General features: G+C 38.0%; 2 protein-coding genes across 8 annotated transcripts in view; one reads left to right on the plus strand and one right to left on the minus strand.

The window, feature by feature from the left end:
- The first annotated feature begins 77 nt into the window (after positions 1-77).
- Positions 78-14,379, plus strand: nt5e (5'-nucleotidase, ecto (CD73)). Its single transcript, XM_053645784.1, has 9 exons — positions 78-667; positions 3,480-3,699; positions 4,336-4,524; positions 5,444-5,641; positions 8,686-8,840; positions 9,011-9,119; positions 10,386-10,535; positions 12,246-12,446; positions 13,546-14,379. Exons 1-9 carry the CDS (start codon positions 323-325, stop codon positions 13,710-13,712), a joined length of 1,734 nt encoding a protein of 577 aa, XP_053501759.1. The 5' UTR covers positions 78-322; the 3' UTR covers positions 13,713-14,379.
- A 2,569-nt stretch (positions 14,380-16,948) lies between these two features.
- The window catches only part of snx14 (sorting nexin 14), a 39,871-nt gene continuing 35,189 nt past the window's right edge, over positions 16,949-21,630 (minus strand). For 5 of the 7 annotated variants that reach the window (XM_053645743.1, XM_053645726.1, XM_053645734.1 and 2 more), the window contains 5 exons: positions 21,130-21,253; positions 20,516-20,680; positions 19,684-19,779; positions 17,506-17,597; positions 17,251-17,410 (listed from right to left, as the gene is read on the minus strand). In XM_053645743.1, the coding sequence (XP_053501718.1) occupies positions 17,303-17,410; positions 17,506-17,597; positions 19,684-19,779; positions 20,516-20,680; positions 21,130-21,253 (585 nt within the window). In that variant the 3' untranslated portion in view covers positions 17,251-17,302. The other 2 variants (XM_053645753.1, XM_053645761.1) reach the window with 2 other exon arrangements.

Below are 21,630 nucleotides of genomic sequence, written 5' to 3' on the forward strand. Positions count from 1 at the left end.
GTGGGCGTGTGATGGTCACGTGTGCACATACGTTTGCCTGTATGTTCAAACTGTTTGTGCATTCCTAATGCACCTTTCATGAACATGTAAGTGTCGAACGTGGCCTGATTCCTGAAATGAGTTGCTCTAAAGGGATAAGAACAGTTACAGGACGTTTAAAGTGTTGTAACTCCTCAGTGGGTTTAGAACGTGATAGTTTTGTTAGTCGTCACTATTGAGTTCCTCACTCCGCCTACTCGCGCGCTGCATTTAGGCTCGATGCTGCGTGGTGTTACGCATTGCAACGTGTTCGCGCGCTGCCGCAATCTTGACACTCTACGGGATGCGCTACTTGACGTCGAGGCGCGCGCTGCTCTCTCTGCCCCCGCTGCTGCTGCTGTGCTCGAGCTGGAGGCTCGTGGCGGCAGACTGGGAGCTCACGCTTCTGCATACCAACGACGTTCACGCCCGCGTCGAGGAGACCAACAAGGACTCGGGCAAGTGCACGAAGGGCGGCTGCTTTGCCGGCGTCGCACGGCGTTACACGAAAATCAAAGAGATCCGGAGGCACGTGCAGAACGTGCTCCTGCTGGACGCCGGGGATCAGTTCCAGGGAACAGTGTGGTTCAACTACTATAAAGGCAGCGAGGCAGCGCACTTCATGAACAAGCTTGGTTACGATGCCATGGTAAGTGCAGGAAAAATACGCACAAACTACCGGCAGTTAGACAAAGGGTTTAGTACCTTTCCAGCCTGGACAGCTGTTACTGGCGTTGAAAGCGCGCTGTGTATGTAGTCAACACCTGCACAATACTCCCTTTATTCCTTTTATGTAAACAAAACCTGCATATAGGATGTAATAATAATTATTATTATTATTATTATTATTATTATTATTATCATCATCATCATCATCATCATCATAATAAAGCTTATTAGACACATTTCTAGATAAACAGGATGTTAAGTCTTGCATGTTTCTCTTAGAACGTGTACTTATTGTAAGTTAAATATTTACTACATGCAGTTCAAATGAAAGACATGACAAGTAACTTCAAAGTGCTTGCAGAATATGTTCCCCTTCATGGAGACTATCAAATTATATTTATTTGCACAACACAGATATAGAGCAATATCTTTTTTTTTCTTTTAATCTTTTATAAATAATTGATCATATTATAAACTATGAAGTAAAGCATGTTTTGTTTTCTCAGTCTTGTGCATTGCAGTTGGGTGAAACATGCTCCCAGTGAATTAGATGGTTAAGTAATACCATGAATGGGTGTACCCTGGATATACCCTGCTTTGTGTAGAAAATGGATGGATGCATGGAGTAATACCATGTAATTTAAAGTCTAGACCGAGCAGACAAACATAGACCTTATACAAGTCAACGATTTAAAAACATTAAAGCATTTTAACCTTAAATTTATCATTAAAGCTTTTTTTTATGCATCATAAACCTCTCAATAGGGTCCACATGGTTTACCTCGTCCTTCGTTGGCTCAGAATTGACAGTTTTGGAACATCAACAAGAAAAGTTATTATCTCTCTCTCTCTCTCTCTCTCTCTCTCTCTCGCTCTCTCTCCCTCTCTCGCTCTTGAAGCTAATTAGACATTATAATAATATAAATACAGATGAACTATTTATGTACTGAGAACTAGCAAAGCTCAGAGTCCCATGATGAAAAATGGACACTCCTTCCATAAATGTAAAAACTAAATAAATAAATTCATCAGAAAATTTCAGCATATCAACAATTATACATTTTCTCTTCTAAATACTGTAGCAACACATTTTTAAAATTAGATTATGTCTTGGATATGGTGTTTCCAGCAAATGTGTCTGTAAGTAAGTTGCTACTATAGACACAATAATGTATTAGAAAGAGGCGCGTTCATATAAACCTGGGATTTGAAAATTCCCACCAAACAGAATTGAGAATTTAACAGCACTACACAATTCTACGAAACGGTGGATGTGGAAAAATATTGTCTGTACATCCCATTGTATACTGAGCTAGGGTGTGAGATTGTAACTGTGAATGATGACATGATAGTTTGTTTGTGTGGAAGATAGAAGACACGTCTATACTATACTTATATATGGATATGTGGACTCGAGGTGTAGATTTAGTTTGGATTGTGTGCGTGAGCCAAATTTGGACAAGCCAACTATATTGACGTTAAATATGTGCCTTCCTTTATAATGAAACTCTTTCCCAAGAGATGTCATTAGTTAAGAATGTCTGAAGCGGTGCCAGGGTGTAACCCTGAACCTGACCCTGGATGTGTGTGTGGATAGATATAGAATTGGATGCAGGGAGGAGCGTGAGAAGTGTGAGAGCATAACAAAAGAGGACATTAAAATAAACTATGGTGAAATACAGAAACAAAGTAAAGCTTCTCTGTTTGTGTTTAGTTTTGTTTTTTGTTCACTGCAAAGCTGAAGTCATATTCTCAAACACTTGTTTACTTTGAACATTATTCAGAATTACTTACATTACTTACAATACCTTTGGGATCATTGAGTCATGACATGGCCCTCACCCAGAACTTGTCATCTGAAGAAATTCCATTAAGCCAGTTGTTTCCATCATCATTAACGACATTTCCATCATCATTAACAGATGAGAAACTTGGTGTTTGGTGTTGGCACTGTTGTTACGGGTGGAGTCTTGGAAACTATTAGGGTGCTGATGAGCCAGTGGACCTGGTTCAACCTCAGGAAGTACATCCTGTCACCCGCTAACCACCAGGGCCATCATTATAGCGGCCAGCACATTTTCGACTGGTGGTTTGGGACACCAATCTCACGTAAACAGTGAAGGCGTTTTCCCCATCGGTTCACATTTTCCGAAAGATGTTTCCTAGTGTGTGAGGGACATGTCATCCTGTTCCTGGAATTCAGGCGTTATGCAGAGTTTTGCTTAAAGCCCTAACCTTCATCTGCCGCAAACAAAGCGTTTGATGCCGAGCGAAGCTTTTGAATAACTGTAATAAGCGTGGAAGGTTTAGAGTTCTCCGACAATTCATGGCTGTAATAAGCGTGGAAGGTTTAGAGTTCTCCGACAATTCATGGCTGTAATAAGCGTGGAAGGTTTAGAGTGCTCCGACAATTCATGGCTGTAATAAGCGCGGAAGATTTGCAGTTGGACCTCACTGATTTATGGCATTAGATCACTAGGAACAGCTTGAGCGCAGCTGCGTTTAAGTCTCTTGGGTTGCTGTTTTCGGATTATCTAGAGGGTTGTATTTGTTGTTTTGCGGAGGATAGTGACGTTAACGCTTTGGAAATTTTTGTTATAACATATTGAACATTATTTTGGGGTTCCATTTTCTTTCATGGCAGCTAAACTTCAAACTACAGAATTAAACTATTCCAGAAATGTTACAATTGTTCATCATGAGGTTTGTTTTGGAAGCAAAATGAGGTATGACGCTCGAAACCTTATTGACCCTTGACCCATTTTTTTTTTCTTTGCGACTCCAATGTGTAGGCTCTAGGAAACCATGAGTTCGACAATGGAGTGGATGGTCTCAAGCCCTTCCTACAGCAGGTGAACTGTACCGTGCTCAGTGCTAACATAAAGGCTATTAACCCTGTTGCGTCACAGATTAGTGGACTTTATTTCCCTTATAAAATCATCAACGTTGGCTCTGAGAAAGTTGGTATAGTAGGATACACATCCAGGGAGACACCAGCTCTATCAATGACAGGTACTTTGATCTACAATTATTCTTGTTAATAGATTCATTACATTTTTTTAACGTAATGTTTAAAAAAGTCCATTGAACTAGCCATGCCATGCAGAAGCATTTGTATTTTCATGCTTTCATAATGTGTTGTTTCCATTTGCTCTTTCCTAATGCTTTGCACTGATTTACTCTTTCAGAATGGTTTATTGTGAATCATTGTTTCATAATGCCTCACGTTGATTCAGTTGTTCATAACGCTTTATGATTCACTCCTTCAAAATGCTTTACTTCTTATAATGATATAACCGAATGAACATTAAATTCACTTGTTCATAAAGCTTTATTTCATAATTTTTTTCTTTATGATTCACTCATACCGAACACTTTCTTTTAGAGTCTATCAGTATCATATTTGATTCAATTTTGGTTTATTTAATTTGCAATCCTGTATTAACAAGAATTATAAAAGATACGTTTACAATTGAACTGACATTTTTATTTATAATGGTATTTGATTAATCTTAATGCAGTGCATATTCCTTTAAAGAATTGAACATGAATTTAAAATGTATCAATAATAATAAAACAGAAGCCATTTCTGATCTTGGTTTAGTTAAAAAATTTTTTAATGGATTATTTTGTTCCTTGTGGCCTCAGGACCATACCTGCGTTTTGAAGACGAGGTCACTGCCTTGCAGCAGGAGGTAAACAAACTCACCACTCTGGGCGTTAACAAGATCATCGCTCTCGGCCATTCTGGATTTGACACGGACAAAGAGATCGCCAAAAAAGTCCGTGGCGTGGACGTGGTGATTGGAGGACACAGCAACACTTTTTTATTCACAGGTACTTTTGGAAATTTTTTGCATGTAAGCAGTGAATGTGTTCGTTCTAAAACAGAGTCTCATATTATTGTTGTCATACCAATTGAAAACTTCTTGCAAGCAAATGGTATAGTCTGTGGATCCTTTAAGTCCTGGTATTGTTGCAACACAAACCCCATAAACACTATGCCAGATTATAAATTAATATATATAATATATAATATATAATTAATATAATATATAATATAAATGAAAATACAATGATTCAGCATTGTGAGTGAGTCAGAACTCAGAGTGCAGGATCTTCTCCATTTACGTATTAACTTCTGTGGAGTATTGTGCAAAATTGTAGCCATATGCGTCCTAGGTTTTGCAAAAGGAAACTGCAATAATATTTGTAACCTGACCCACTGCATTGCATGCTTTCACTCTCCTTTCGCTGTGGGGTAATCACATTCTCTAGCGACGCAATCCAGCCGTCTGATTCATTTCCCAGAAACTCAGCATTGGACTGTTCGATCTACAGTAATATTATATCATTTATTATTTATTCATTATAAGCAATGATCATTATACACGTTTGTGAGCTCTTTCTCGTACTAGTCAGAAAACTTGTATTGAAGCTAAATTACAGAATGACAATGATGCGGAAGTGATTTTCTGGCAGACGTTGCTGAAATATGAAAGGAATGTGTAATGGTGCCATCTTGATGAGTCACGGTTGTTCTAAGAGCTTCCACAGCTTAGTTTGTGAAAGTGTGAGAAAATTAGCGGCACTGAAGGTTTTGCAGTTTGTAGGCACAAACAAAACATTTCAACTATAGGAAATAACAGTAAATGATAGTACATCGTTTCAGGTTTTTATTATGTGCATTCAGAAATTACTGAATTGCTGGATATGGCTGTATATAAGTAAAATGTGTGTCTCTGTTTGTGTACAGGGGATCCACCATCCAGTGAAGTTCCAGCAGGACCCTACCCATTATTTGTACAGTCCGATGATGGTCGCAGTGTGCCAGTGGTCCAGGCCTATGCTTTTGGGAAATACCTTGGCTATCTCAACGTGACTTTTGATCCTGAGGGAAAAGTTTTAAAAGCCGTAGGAAATCCAATCCTCTTGGACAGTAACATACCCGAAGGTGAGTGCTGTAAGAAAACCTTTTACCAGATATATGAGGCTTTTATCAGACATGTTTGTCGTTTTCAGTTTTAGATAATCCACAGTGACAATAGGAATGTTCCTGATGTACAAGTTGGAGACGTCAAGTACAGTACCGAGACCTCATCCATCTGATTCAGAATAACGTGACTTCTTAATGATTTACTAAAAACATGTTACAAATGTTAGAGGAGTTATATCGTGATTTTTAATGTTTTCCTTTTGTTTGGGTGTGTAATGTACTGGTTTGTGCATGCATAAGATCTGCAAAGTCACAAAGCTCATAGTCTCCCCCAAAGGGATTTATTTTATCTAACAGAGAACCCTGCTCCAGACCTGCCCAAAATGTGTCGTTCGAAGTCTACATCACAGAGTGCATTATTAGCATAACCCCACCCAAATGCAACCATGAAGAAAAAAGATGAGATTTCAGTGAATTCAGGTGCAATGTCATGGAAATGCTGTTTATTTCAGTGCGAAAGCAAAACCCCTTTGTTTAGCCTTCCGAAAATGGACGTTATTTATGACGCTGTACCTGAGCAGTACAATTCAAATGTTTGCTTGTGCACAGTGCATTTTATGGAAGACAGCTTCTTGAACCTGGGCGAGTACAAGGCAGGTTACACTTTGATTATTTTATCATCATTTATTTATTTTAAGTATCTGCTATTGACTGTCTAAATGCGGAGTTTTGTGTTGTGGCCCAGAGCTCAGTTGTAGACCTCTACTAATGTGCTAGCTAAAGTTAGCTAAGTTGCCTCTATTTTTAAGTGTTTGTTTGTATGTTGGTGGTCTGACATTGATTGTAGCTGCTGTTGTGATTGTATCTTGAAACAGTTTAGATCAATCGAATCACAAGAATCTTAGCTTTCCAAAGATATATCGCATAAGCTGTGCACACAGCAGCTGTGTGCATAGCATAGTTTTGCACTTATCATTGCGTCGGCCGCCAGCGGGCGTTGGAATTTACATCGTATCTGAAAGGTAAAAGAGTTACAAAATAAAAACTTCGTCGTGTTTGTAAAGTTGGTTCCGCTTGATCATCCGCATTTTCTGAATCTGACTCGAACCGATACGGTAAAACTGACGACTTGCTGCTTAGGAGCTTAGAATTGCTTTAGAAGCTTTGGAGGCTCAAGCTAACCCAAGGGGCTTTGCATTTCCGACACACGCTTGAGATTTTTGGCCAATCACAACGTAACGGCTCAGCTGGCCAATCAGAGCACTCTGGGCTTTTCAGAAGGAGGGGCTTTGGAGAAATCAGAGTGTTTCAGGCAGCCTAGAAATAGAGGTACTGCAATAATGTACAGTATGTGACAAATAATGTGTTTTTTGAACATTAAAGCATGTTCATCTATTCTATAACACCCAATAAACAAAACAATTAACGTTTAAAAATCATGTCAAAATTTGGAAAGAATCACATGTCAGAGTATGAAAAGACTACTGTTGTATAAACGTAATCAACAACGACGTCGTGTGAGGTGATGCGTTTCCTATAACTGCATGTCTTTAAGCCATGAGGACTGCATTTCTTTTAGTTATTAAAGAAGTACAAGACATGCTATTGATCCATTTAGTTAACATAGACCAGAAAGCACAAAATCTCCTGTCCTGAAGTCTTTCCTCTGGCGAGACAGCTTTACAAAGAGCTAAAGACTCCTTTCATGACTAAAAAAAATTTTTTCTGTACAGGAAACCTCCTCATATCAACAATTGCACATTTTTCTCAGTTTTGTTATTTATAATCTGTGTATTAGTAAGTTTGTATTATGTTTATTTACCTTATTTTGTTATTTCATAAAGACTCAGGAAAATGTTAGCATTGTTAGCATTTTGCCTCAGCATGGATTCAATGTGCACATGTGCAAATATGTTGCTGAATTGACTGCATTCACTATGCTGGGCATGTCTATTAGGAGCTGCATAGACTCCTCAATTACTTGAGAAATACATTCATTATATATAAGCCACTGTGGGCAGACTGTCGACTAGTCAGAAGGGGAAAACGGTTACACAGATGGTCAAGAAAGCAGCTAAAATGTACATTGTTAGTCTATTCTGCAGTCAAGTGCACAAGACCATTTTTAACCAAAATTACATTTTTCTTAACATATCCCTGATATCAATTTTCATGAAATGAGTGCACTTTCTGTGTGTTTTTTAAAATTAGTGTTTGACTAGTAAAAACAAGCAGTTACGTCTATCTGAGAGAGGATAATTTGCAGCCGTGAAGTGTTCAGATGTTCTTCACTGGTTGTGAGGGGGTGTAACCGTTCCCCCACACCATCATACCATCAACACTAGCACCACCATGGACTTGTGCCGGGATCCGTGAGCATGATCAAGAGGAGCTTGTCATTTTCTCATCAGCACTCTAGTTTTGATGCTGCCATGTTAATGGAGACACACTTGCTTGCTCTTCACATGCACCAGACATGCCTGCTGTAGTCCATTCGAAACAAAGTGCTGTGTTCTCAGATGACATTCTGCACACAGATGTGATTTAAGATTTGATTCGAATGTGGTTGTGGCCCGTCTGCTTGTACGCTTCTCACCATCCTTTTTTCACCTCTCAGCTACCAGCCATGATCACTGGTCACAGTCCCCTCCGAAAGTATAGGAACAGCAAGGTCAATTCTATTGTTTTCACTATACATTGAAGACAGTTAGGTTTGAGATCAAAAGATTATATTATTTTTACATCCAGATGTGTTAAACAACTCAGAACATGGCACCTTTGTTGGCAAACCACCCAATTTTTAGGTGAGCAAAAGTATAAGAACAGATAAGTCTTAAAGTAAATAACACTTAATATTTGGTTGCATTTTCCTTGCTTGCAATAACTGCATCAAGCCTCATGCTGATATCACCAAATTGTTGGTTTATTCTTTTGTGATGCTCTTTCTGAATTTTACCACAGTCTCTTTCTGTATATGAAAGCCAAAGACACTAGGGATAAATCAACTGTAACTGTTTTTTTTAAATATATATATATATATAAGCCTGTCTTCATTCTTCTAGACCTCGACATTAAGGCAGATGTGGATTCCTGGAAGGTCAAATTGGCCAATTACTCGGCTCAGTTCGTGGGGAGGACTCTGGTCTATCTTAATGGGACATTTGACGAGTGTCGATTTCGTGAATGCAACATGGGAAACTTGATCTGTGATGCCATGGTCAGTCATCAATCATTATTTATGCCGTTAGATGTCCTTGTTCATTTTATGCTGTCCATAGATGAATGATTGTCTTGAATATTATCATTATTATTTTATATATAATGGATTTTTTAAATTTTATTTTGTTTGAATTATTAGTTATAGTGTTGTTCTGTCCCTTGTCGCAGGTCCATCACTATATCAAATATCCAGATGATCTCCAGTGGAACCATGTTAGTGCCTGTATTTTAAATGGAGGAGGAATACGAAGCCCCATTGATGAGAGAAGCAGAAATGGTGTGTGTGTGTGTGTGTGTGTTTGTGTTTGGTTGTACACACTTCCCCTTTGTATGGAGCCTTTTGAGACACCCTTTAAGTTTTTCAGAACTACATAAAGTAGAAAATCAAACATGATCAAAAGTGTGACCTTGTAAAGTGTCTTCTCAGGCCTCTACACATTAGTCAACATGTTAAGATGAGAAATATGGTTAACTGCATGTCATAAGTTGTAAGACATGTAACATGTCATATGAAAAGAACACCACTGTGGCGTAAACTTCCCTTTTGAAGTCAGTCTCTCACCCATAACGTCTGTGCGTGCGTGCATGCATGCAAAGAAACGATCATATCAACACAGGTCTCATGGACAGGATTAGCATGTCCAAATTCCAGCAATGTACTAAGGTGAAATAATTTGGTTTGTCATATTCAGATGTAAGTGCAGATGCTATAGGTCTGGTCCTGCTCTCATGTTTTTTTTTCTCCATGAAGTGAAAATAGCCTTCTCTGCATTCCCGGTTCCTTGGATTAACTGCTTTAAATTGCCCCTCTGTGTGAGTGTTTGTAAACTGTACGTGTTGTGTTGAGTTCCAGGGAGTCTGGATCCACCATGATCCTGACCATGATAAAGCAGTGATTAAATATGAATGAACGAGACAAATACATAGTTAATTAATGACTTTTTTCTCAGTGTGCGTTGAACTATCCACTAAATTTAACTGCTAAGTGAAGATCACTAGATGAAGGATGCTTTCTTCACTTGAATAAAAGGTTCAGGATCTTGACGCAGTATCTGAACATTTGCAGGTCTAGTGAGATTGTGATATCTCAAAAAAAGTTTTCGACTTTCACAGACGTGTATTTCACATCAGTATTGCACACAAATGTTTCACCACACGAGGATTTTTCATTATGAACACATTCAACAGTGTGGTTGAAACCGTTTCCTTGGTGTCTTGCAAGACTATAGACTCTATAGAGTCCTGTACAGAGTCTAACTGACTAGCGAAATTTAGTTTATCTAGCATATCTAGTTTAGATACTAACCAACCAACTGACCTATTAAATCACTCACAGATTACATAAGCTTGTCACGTATCCATGTCGTTATATTCAAATAGCAGATAAACTCTTGTTTTTATTATTAAAGATTTGAGTGTTCATGTGCATGCTGGTAAATGGATTCACATTCCCCCAGGACATATTATAGTCCAGAAGTCTTTAGTCGTGTTGATCTGAAACCTCAGACATCATCTTAAGATGACGGATGAATTTGTATCTCAGGTAGCATCACTATGGAGGATGTGATCTCTGTATTGCCGTTTGGTGGAACGTATGATCTGGTTCAACTGAAAGGTTCTACACTGCTCCAGGCCTTCGAGCACAGCGTACGCAGATATGGAGGAAGCACTGGGGAGTTCCTACAAGTCTCAGGTAATTACCTGTCAGTTTTTTACTGTCTCACAAGAAAAAGGTACAAAACTGTGCTAGTGCTTGTCACTGTGTTGGTACCTACAAGGGTTTGTGTTGTATTAGATTTACTATGCAAACCTCACACTATCCGTCGTTACCCAGATGAGGACGGGTTCCTTTCTGAGTCTGGTTCCTTTCAAGGTTTCTTCCTCATATCATCTTAGGGAGTTTTTCCGTGCCTCCGTCGCCACCAGCTCGCTCAATTGGGATAAATTCACACACTTAAAATCTGTATCCTGTGTTTATATATTTCTCAAAGCCGTTTTGAGACGAAGACCGTTGTAAAACACGCTATACAAATAAAATTGAGTTGAATTGAGTGTAACGATCACCTGGGAAAGTGAATACTTTTAAAACTCACTTAACCCCAATCCTTGAAAAGGTTTGAGATTTGTACCTAAAGACTGTTGCTGTAACAATTAAGCCTGTCCTGTGCACACCCCAGAGTCTTATTCACAATCTGCTCATAATGTCTTTACTATCCTCCCCCTCTATGCACTTATGCATGAACTTGATTAATGATTAGATTTGTAATATACGGTGACACTCAAAACAGGACACAAACCGCTCCCAGTTTCTTCCTGAATTCATTTCACGGAATTTTCCTTGTCAGTGTTTTCTTTTGCTTCATTATTAGGTTTGTATTGTGTGTGTGTTTTTTTTTGTTTGTTTTTTGTTTGTTTGTTTGTTTGTTTGTTTTTTTAGAGAACAGGGAGTCTCAGATACATACTAAAACTTTCAAAGACATACCCTCGAGAGTACCACCATAGTGACGGCATGCATTTATGTGAGGTTTATTTTTCTGAATGTGGATCAATACAAATTAAAAAATATATAATAGTATAACATTAATTCCTGCCAGCTTTTGGGACAGCTTTGGGGATGTTTATTAGACTTTATTGGAATCTGACATCTTTTGTTTTCAACTTTACAAGGCTATATCACTTCTATTTATTTATGGAAGGGATGCAGAGACTAATAAGGCATCGCTTTGCATCTCTTCGTATCATATCTTGTATATCTATACATGTCTGTACATAATATTCAAAGAATATCAACTATGATACCTGTAGCCAAGATATCCATGGTATTCAGTGGCTAGAAAATAGCTCAAGAATATAAAGAGTGAATTAGAAGAATAGCATGTTTCTGTCATTTCCGCATAAATGCATACTTTCTCACAAAGCAGATTGCAAAATGACTGAAGTAGTAGTAGTAGTAGTAGTAGTAGTAGTAGTAGCAGTAGAAGAAGTAGTAGTAGAAATAGTAGTAGTAGTAATACAAGAAGACGACGTAGTGGTGGTGGTGGTGGTGGTAGTAGTAGTAGTAGTAGTAGTAGTAGTAGTAGTAGTAGTATCGCTGAATAGTAATATTGAATAAATGAAGTAGTAGTAGTGTTGAATCACTCATAGTCAATAGAAGTGACGTGCTGTTTCCCAAAGGTATATTTAGTCCTGGAAGTAAACACTTTTTTCCCTATCCTGGTGTAGCTGTAAGATTGTTCTGGTCCACCATAAACATATCAATGGTATTTGACCTCTTGAAAATAGACCATGAACTGTGGGAAGGACTGTTCTGATAAGTGCTAATGACACAAACAAGCTGATTCCGCTAGTCCTCATGGTATGTGCGCGTGTGTGTGTGTGTGCGCGCGTGTGCGCGTGTGTGCAGGATTTCAGGTGGAGTATGACCTGACTAAACCCCCTGGTGAGCGAGTGAAGAAGGCGAATGTGTTGTGTACTCAGTGTCGAGTGCCGCACTACGAGCCCCTGGACCCTAAAGAGGTCTACAAGGTCATCATGCCGTCCTATCTAGTGGATGGAGGAGATGGTTACTCAATGATCAAGGAGGAGAAGCTGAAACATGACAGTGGTGAGTCAGTCTGCATCCAAACTGCAGTTTATTACACTGAGTTTATTATAATTTCACATAAGGATATTAATCCCTCAGTACAGCATGTGTGAAAAGTAGTGAACACCTTTCATTAGAAACAGCAATAGACAATGATTTCATGATTAGACAACATACATACACAAACAGTTAATGTGTGGATGCAATCTCATCTGTCTGCTTCGTCGATTTTAGACTAGTGACAGAAATATTTTATAGATTTATGTGTGGTGAACACTTTTAAAAGAGGAAAATGTATATTAATATGATAAACTGTTAGCTCAGACATAAATATTTCAGATATTGTTATTAACTTGCTTTATATCACACTATTGAGTTTTCGAATCTGTTTCGTCAGAAGGTGTTGATTTAATTTTCTCTAACAGCAGCTCTGACAATAGTGTCTGCTCAAGTCAAATCGCAAATCTGCTCATTCTAATGTGATCTTGTTTCTGTGACAGTGACAAAATGAGGGACTTGTACAGCAGACACTACAATAAACAGATTAAAATGTGTCTGTTGACTGGATGAAGTGAGATGTTTGTTTCGCATTTTTGGAAGGAGAGGAATATATATTAGTGAGGGCATGACTGTTTTAAAACAATTATAATGGATAGCCAGTCCCTCTATGATCTTGTGATCACAGAAATTAACGCAAAATAAGCTCTGCAATAGATCTTTATTCAAATCTTTCAAAATTACCGCAGATTTTGGCCAAGTCGTGTCATGTGACATCATTCTCTCAGTGTAAAAAAAAAAAAGAGCTCCATTGATCATTTTGTTTAAATTATTATAGACATTTTTACTTAAATTAAAAAAAACTAAAAAGCTCTCATATCATTGATGCATTACAATAGAAGAACAGTGTAATGCTTTTAAAACTTATAAAAATGAATACAGTCTTTTAAACTCGAGGGTTAAAGGAAAACACTGGCAAATGCTTGATGTATGACAGAAATGTTTCAGACAAAATACATGTTGAATTCCAGACAGAAGTGGTAAACATGTCTCTCGTTTAGAAAAATAAATGCGGTGCAGGTGTTCATGTGTTGATATTGGTTAACATTTGATTTCCCTACAGGTGACCTTGACATATCCGTCTTTGCGGGCTACATCTCGGAGAGGCAGAGAGTCCATCCGTCCGTGGACGGACGAATCCGTTTCATCAATTCTGCTGTTCGAATCTCAAGTCGGTTGACCACTGTACTGCTCTTTGTGCTGCTTTGGGTCTCGCATTTAAGCTTGTGAGCTTAGTCCAGTACACCCGTTGTATCGCAGTTGTATATATCAGTCTGTTATATTTGTGATATTTTGTAGAGATTTGCTATAGTCATTTTTTTTGTCTTGTATACAAAGAGAAACTTTAGTTGGTACATACTTGATTTGTATGTATTCTGTCTATTAGTTTGTTTGAATAATGTTTTTTAATTGACACCGGTACCAAATTGTTCTGGGAAATTATGTATAGACATGTATAAAGTCTTTGTTAATGTCGGATATAATTTGTGATTTAAAACCTGCAAAAATCGTAACGGTTAAAATTATATCTAAACATTACTTATTTATTAACATGGCCAAAGGTAAATTAGCAATAAGAGTTATTTGAGCTGATCTGAACTTTCTTCCACCAGTCCAAAGACACGCATTGTAGGCTGATTGGCATTTCCAAATTATCCGTAGTGTGTGAGAATGTGATGTGATGTGTTGTGTTGGCCTGCCGTCCCTTCACTGGAACAGGCTCCAGGCTCCCCTGCGACCCTATGTAAGATAAGAGGTATGGAAAATGGATGGGTTTTTGGTCATATGTTTTGTGGTTATGTACGAGTTGTTTTTTTTTCCCCATGTTTATTGGCGTTATGTTAGCTTCATATTGCTACCTTAGCCACTATCCTTAATAAATGATTATTAAAGAGTACATTTATTTTTACACTATATATAGTGCAGGTGACTTAAATGATAAGATGAACCACACATTTTAGCTTCCATAATGCCATTGTAAAGAAGTATCAACTGAAATTTTAGATGACTGTATGCAATTTATGTTTAAAAAAAAAAAAGGTTCACCTGCCCAACTAGATCTCAAATAAGAAAATCGTGTGCCAAGGCCATGTAGGAAGCTGACTGGAGAAGGAAGTCGTAATTCCATACAAAAAAAGTTCTCAGGGAGCCAGAATTGGACAACAAAAAGTACTTTTTTTTTTTTGTTCCTGTAGCTCACCGTAGGTATAGTTTAGGGACCTCGAATGGGAGTTTCACTTAACAGCACCAACTTTTTAAGCATTCGGTCTAAAGGCTTTGCTTTGTTTCTTGTATTCCTTCCTGTAACTGCAAGGCTATTATTCAGACACTGCCTCAGTCAGATGCAGAAAATGCATGGTCTATAAAAAAAAACTGTATGATTTCCATTGCAAATGAGATGGGAATCAAAAGTCCACAGTTCCATGGGGCACAGAAGCAGCTGTGTTCACTTTTCATAGTGGAATTTTAGTATTGTTCATTAGGTTAAAGGGCAGAGGGGAAGCATGTAAATGCTTCATACATACAACTGGTAATGGAGCTGAAGAGAACATCACATAAACGTATGTGAAAACTGTCACGGCACATGTAGAATTCTCACCTTGGTCTTTTAATCTTTGATTAATTTTCTATAATAGCACTTTAAAAAAAATAATTCAGTTCTAATAGAGAGTTATTGTGGAGGTTCCTAAAGAAGAGGTCGTGAGAAACTAGGTCACAAGAGAAACTTGCATTCTCCTCTTTTGTTTCATTCATTTTGCAAATTAATATTAGACATACCTGAGATGCTAATATTTGAAATGTTAGTGGGAGTCATATGCAGAATAGCCACATCTTTGTCACTGCTGCAGTAGTGTAGAACACTGTAGTACACGTTTATTGAGTACGAATACTAATCGAGTTTCCTATTACTGTTTGAATTTTAAAAACATCTCGCGTTGCCTTCAAACTTACCGAAAGCTCTGTTCTGGGTACCAGCCTTCCATGCCAGCCTTTCTATAAAATAACACCCCTTCCCACTAGATGGGTAAGTCAGTGTAAGTAATATCCCTTTGGTTTTTAGTCACTTACATTACACATATGCACGTTACTGACATAAATGTTCAAATGTTACAGTATTCCTATATTATAAATCTGGAATAAACCACGATGCCGCCACCACCATGTTTCATACTTAGGATGAGAGCTTAGTGTTGGTGTTTAGTACTTTTCCATCTTTTGTTCATAAAAATTGGTCCCAGAAATGTTGTCCAGGTGGACTTTTTCAGACATGAGACATACAGCAATATTAATTTTTAAAATATTTCCTTCATTAAAACCTATTTATGTTCAGTAAGTTTTTATTTTTATTTTCATTTTTATAGTGGAGATTAAAGCAACTTCTAGAGCACGCTAAGTCTTTCTGTTACCTTTGGGTCATTTGTTCTTCAGCATTGTTTTCTTGGTGTTATCTTTGACACATACTTTTTGGGCATGCATAAACGCTACCAAATTTCTTGTCTGTAAGCCTTTTCTCTTATTCTGGCTGGATGAACACTCAGTAAGATAGATCTATATTCCATATTAATTGAATACTTACCAGGGCTAAATGGCATTTACATTACTCCACCAGATACTACATCTACGACTGTCCATCTCTGTATAGGGAATGGAAGTATCTACTCAAATAGGTGTCGTCATAAGCTGTTCTTTTATGAATCTGGACATTATTAATTCTGAGCTCAGAAACTCAATCTTTGTGCACGTTCACACTCAATGTCCATTCCATAAATAATAAAGTTCTCCTGCTAACAGTTCAATTAAAGAGAAGATCTTCATTTTCTTTGGTTTTTCCTATTCAGGGGTCAGAAATCCAGATCAGTGGTCAGCAGATCTTTTAGTACCAAAGCCCCCAGACTTTGTAACCTCGTCCCCTAAAAATGCTCATTACTGCAATTATCTCTATCCTTTTCAGAGCAAACTTAAAACATACGGTCATGTTTTGTTTTTGTTTTTTAAATCTCACCCTCCATTTTTACAGGGAGTGTTAGAAAGCCACTAAATAAATTGAACTGCAAAAGGTTTACATCAATTATTTTTGATGAGAACAAGTACATGTGATTATGTTGTATTAGTTTCGGTATAAAGTATTTGTCATATTATGGTGAAGGCTATTCCACATTTTGGTAATTAACCTAGGTTATTCCAAGGGATTCACAAACTTTTGCAGCACAGTTGGTGTTTGTTTTCACATTATATAATGCGTTTTCTGTCAGAACAGTCTAGTAAAGTTTTCCTTTACATCAAGTTTACCCAGATGAGTTCCTCTCAAGAGTTCCTCTCAAGGTTTCTTCCTCATATCGTCTTAGGGAGTTTTTCCTCGCCACTGTCGCGCTCATTAGGAATAAATTCACACATTTAAAATCTGTCTCCTGTGTTTATATGTTTCTGTAAAGCTGCTTTGAGACAATGTCCATTGTAAAAAGCGCTATACAAATAAAATTTTATTGAAGTGCTTAAGCAAGAACGGCCCAAAATGTACCTAGTATTCCAAAATCTTTTTAGGAACACTAAATAATAACTTGCTTTGTGTGCGGTTTTATATTCTTTCCACTGGCAGAAAACATCCTGAAATAAAACCTAAAGTGTTCAAATTAATAATAAATACATTTATTTCAGCACTGCAATAATAAACACTGGAATGTCAATACGTCTCCAAAGTATTTAAAAAATCCGGAGGGCATCCGAGTATTCTTTACATTCATCTATTTCTTGGGTTTTCTTTCTGTGTGAAGAGACAAAAGAGGGGAAAATCTGATTTTTAAGGCTGGCCTGTAATGACATCACATGACAAGTGTGTGGTGAGGAAAGAGTAAGAAAAACAATAGGTTTACCACACTGAGCTCTGGGAAAAGCTCCTCAACTGCAATGTCTAGCAGCACATAAGTAATCTAAAAATAAGAACAGGCCACAATGACACATTGCTCATCAAGTCTCTCTCTCTCTCTCTCTCTCTCACACACACACACACAAAATCTCACTCTACCTGTTTGTTGAGGAGAGGCTGCTGGAGGCAGTTGAAGAGCAGCTGAATTCCCTCATATTTGTTTTCCTCTCCTATACACTTACCCACGACATCTAACAGATCAGATAAATCACATTACTAACCCATGATGCATAGAGCTGCAACAACCGTTCCGATAAATTTATTTCAAGTTGAGGCGTGATATTAAAAATAAAATGAAAACAAAAAGCTTATTGTCACTGAGTAATACATGGGGTGTCTCAGCCGTTACCAAGACAAACAGCAGTCGCTGGGCTGCTGGGACATATGAACGTTTACACAAAAAAATGTGGTTTTCATGAATATACTGTCATTTCAGAAGAAGGTTTGCATCCTACTTGTGCTCCTCAGTACCAGTACGATGGCTAGTTCGCCATGTCCAGGAATAAGAATACCATCAAGAACATTTTGTGAATGCCGAAAAGCAGCTGTTTTATATTAAAGAGTATTAAAAAAGAAAGTGAGCCAACACAAACCCACAAATTAAGACAAATAAAACCAATCGTTCAGTGACAACAAAAGAAATGGCACCATATAAATGGAGGAGGAGTCTGCACACAGCCGTAAGATGTAAACAAATGCCTCAGCTTATGGAAGCTCGGTTATTATTATATGTTATTAAATATTTTTATAGGCATAGAAGTGAGTCAAAATAACTTCTGATTCATTTCGTGCTCCCAGCGGTCTGTGTACTTGACCACGCGATCAACATGCGCACGCAAGTACGAAGAAGGAAAAGCTTTCTTTTTCTCAAATATGTTCACAAAATTTTACAAAAATTCACGGTGAATTCACGAAGGTGGTAATTAATTTCCTAAAACAAGCTCTGTTTGTATGTTTCATCTGCAAAGTGCTTATATTCAATGTAAATTATTAATGTGCTCGTTCTAATACGTTATTGTTTCTGTGGTAACAACCACAAGTGTGTAAATAATATGCTTTCGGAGGGGGGGTTTGCCCACATTAACTAGTTCGTGCAATGCAGGTGCCTCAGTGAACCACTGTGCTGTGTCCTTAAATATAATTGTATCTCAAGCATAAATTTCCCTTACAGTTCATCAAAATGAAATGTTTATGGTGAAATGATTAAGATGAAGTTTTACCTATTGTCTTGAGGTCACTTTAAGTCTTGCGCGTGAATTAAGCAAGCTGATAAAATACTGTTAATTAAAATAGCACATGACTCACATGAATTTGAGCATATAACTTACGACCACAAAAATGTATGTTAGACGTTACTCACTGCCTGTATTTTAACTGGTGACATAAGGCAGTTTTTTTGACTGGCAAGAGAAGACAAGTTGAGGAGTAGTTGAGAAAGTCTTGTACTTTTTGAAGGCATTCCTGGCACTAATCGTCACAAAGCTGTATGAATTATAGCATTTAAAGTGTTTATGTTCCAAGAAAAAGTGTCTCTCAAACACTTATGGTATCTCCCGTGCGATCTCCATTGCATTCGGCTCGTTGAGTGCACGTTTACGTGGTATTTCCTGGATTTATGCTGCGTTTTATGGCCGCTCATGCATTGACAATAGTATGACCCATTTTAGGGGTGGTCAAATTTATACTGACGTTTATTTTTCAGACAGACTGAGCACTGCGAAATACGTTTCACACGAAACTTTCAAGCCTCCCCACTACATCTTGTTTTGACGTCCTTCAAGGGGATCCAGTGTTAATTATTTATAGGATCATCAGCCAAATATTGTTGAGTTTAGGCCCAGTTATGGCAACAGCTCACTCGTAAGTAGCCAATTGGATAAAATGCAGTGAAGCAATTCGTTATTGTTTTATTATTGCCATGTTCCTGCTGTCAGATTTATGGAAGTTTACTCTTTACTTGTCAGGAGAGACCTGGAGTCCTTTAGCTAGGAATAACATCCATAAACCGCCTGGCATTTCCATCCAGTTGATGATTATCTTGTTCTAAGAGGACTGGAAATAGAGAACTCTGCTCTAGCTTTTAACCATCTGGATCATTCTGGATGGTGGACTCAAGAATCTCACACTGAGGTTCATGATGTTCTCAATCCAGTGCAACACTCAACCCCCATTACTACGCCAGTGTGACAGAATGTCTGAGGTGGTACGTTGAGATTAGAGAGGCTGATTTTCATGTGCACTGTACAATGTCATCAATTTAAGCAAGGCACTACCAACCTGGCAGGTAGTTCATCATCTCTTCAAATGTTTGCTTGGCTCGTCTCTGTTTGTCTTCCGGGGAGCGCTCTTCATTGTTCTCACAGAACACTGCGTCTGGGGGTGAGATTGAGGGAGAGGGGTGGAAACAGAGCCTTCATCCAGTATTCAGTACAACAGATACAGTGATTCAATACGCATTAACAAATGAAAAGTTCACAGAGGGACACCCTTTAAACTTGTCCTTAACGTCTGGGAGGCTCATAAAAAAACAACAACAAAAAAAAACAATAAAAATAAAACTATACACGACAAAACAGCACAAAATGAAATTAAACAAATCCTCCAGCAGAGACAGAGAGCACACTGTTGCCTAGTGCAGTGTTTTGTTATTGTTGTTTTTTTTAAATTGTGGTTTCACTTCTCAGCAAAAGCAGCTGACATCTTCCTCTATAAACATCTAGAAAAAAAAAAAATAAGTCTGCTACATCACATGGCTCTTGAGCCCTCCTATTATTATAAAGATGGGTATAGCTAAGAAGAAAAGCTATTTTTGCTTTGCACCATGCAAAAACAGCATCGCAAGATGGCTTGCAGTCTCACTGGGAGCATTTACTAATCTCAGTTCCTCACACAAAGCATTGTAAAAGGTCATTTTTTACCAAATGATGTCCTTTCAATTAGTCACCTGTCCCAAAACCGATGACTTGCATTTTAATGCATTTAACTGGTTAGCAAAAAAATGTGCTAACCAGTAGGAATTGGAAATATGAGTGAGATAGATGACCATTGAAAAGGGCATATGCATTGATAATACCCATAATAGTGAAGTTTATGAGCAAGTAAATCAGACCTCTCAGGAGAGTGATTAAGGAGACGAGGCGGTGCTCCTGTAGGATCTGGTCCAGTTTGTACTGGACGTATTGGTCCATGTACGCCTCCAGAGTCTTCTTAAAGAGTATGCGGCCTGCGTAGAGCACGTGGTGCAGCCAGTCAGGCATGTGGAAAACCACACGACCTAACCCACACACACACACACACAAACAGTTAAGTGTGAAAGCAGCTATAAATAATGTACTGTGCCCCTCCAGAATTACTGGCACTGAAGCATTTATGTACATGAGAGTTAAATGGTGATAAATAATTAATCATATGTACTACTATTCACCTATTCAAAAGTTAACATGCCCCGGCCCTTAATGTATTGTTAATGTTTCTCAATTCAACGAATATTTCTTGATTCTTATCTACTGCTTGATTACATTTTCAGAATTTAGACTACCTGAGCTGACGTTTGTTTAAACAAAACTGCTAAAACAACGCTTCAACTCGCGATGTATTTGATATTTTAGAGTAAAATCTATTACTTGCACTGCATTAAAAAAAAAAAAAAAGCAATACAAGTTGGACAGATAGAATGTTGGTTAGATAAAGTTTAGTTCTAGACCCACATGTGTGGTTACTCACCCACATATATCATGTAGTCATAAACACCGTCTAGCTCCATCCGCTCCAAAAAATAGTTCTGCTTATGCTTCCTGTCCATGCTGTCCGCTTGGTCAGCGTTGTTTTTATAAAGAGCGTTGTAGAGCTAAAGGAGCAGAGAAAAAAAGAAAGAAAAAAAGAAAGAAAGAAAAAAAAAAGTCACGTAAACTCACCGTCCACTTTATTAGAAACACTTGTACATTCATGCAGTTATCTAATCAGCCAATCATGTGGCAGCAGCGCATCGAGAGAGAAAAAAACAAACATGCAGATACACAAGAGCTTTAGTTAATGTTCACATCAAACACCAGAATGAAGAAAGAATGGGCATGGATATTCTGACCAGATGGGCTGGTGTGAGTATTTCAAAAACTGCTAATCTCCTATGATTATTCATAATAAACCAGTTTTGTCTCAGTGTGCTAGTTTTATTGCACTCGGGTACTGGGAGCTCAGTGGTTATGGTGTTGGAGGACACAAGTA

The sequence above is a fragment of the Ictalurus furcatus genome, chromosome 2 (assembly GCF_023375685.1).
Source record: "Ictalurus furcatus strain D&B chromosome 2, Billie_1.0, whole genome shotgun sequence".
Classification (NCBI taxonomy): Eukaryota; Metazoa; Chordata; class Actinopteri; order Siluriformes; family Ictaluridae; genus Ictalurus; species Ictalurus furcatus.

What these genes read in the sequence shown, in the direction of transcription:
- nt5e (XM_053645784.1), top strand. Translation starts at nt 323, where the DNA reads ATGCGCTACTTGACGTCGAGGCGCGCGCTGCTCTCTCTGCCCCCGCTG. An exon ending in GGAGTTCCTACAAGTCTCAG is followed by an intron (nt 10,536 to 12,245) that starts GTAATTACCTGT and finishes GCGTGTGTGCAG; the next exon opens with GATTTCAGGTGGAGTATGAC. An exon ending in GAAGCTGAAACATGACAGTG is followed by an intron (nt 12,447 to 13,545) that starts GTGAGTCAGTCT and finishes ATTTCCCTACAG; the next exon opens with GTGACCTTGACATATCCGTC.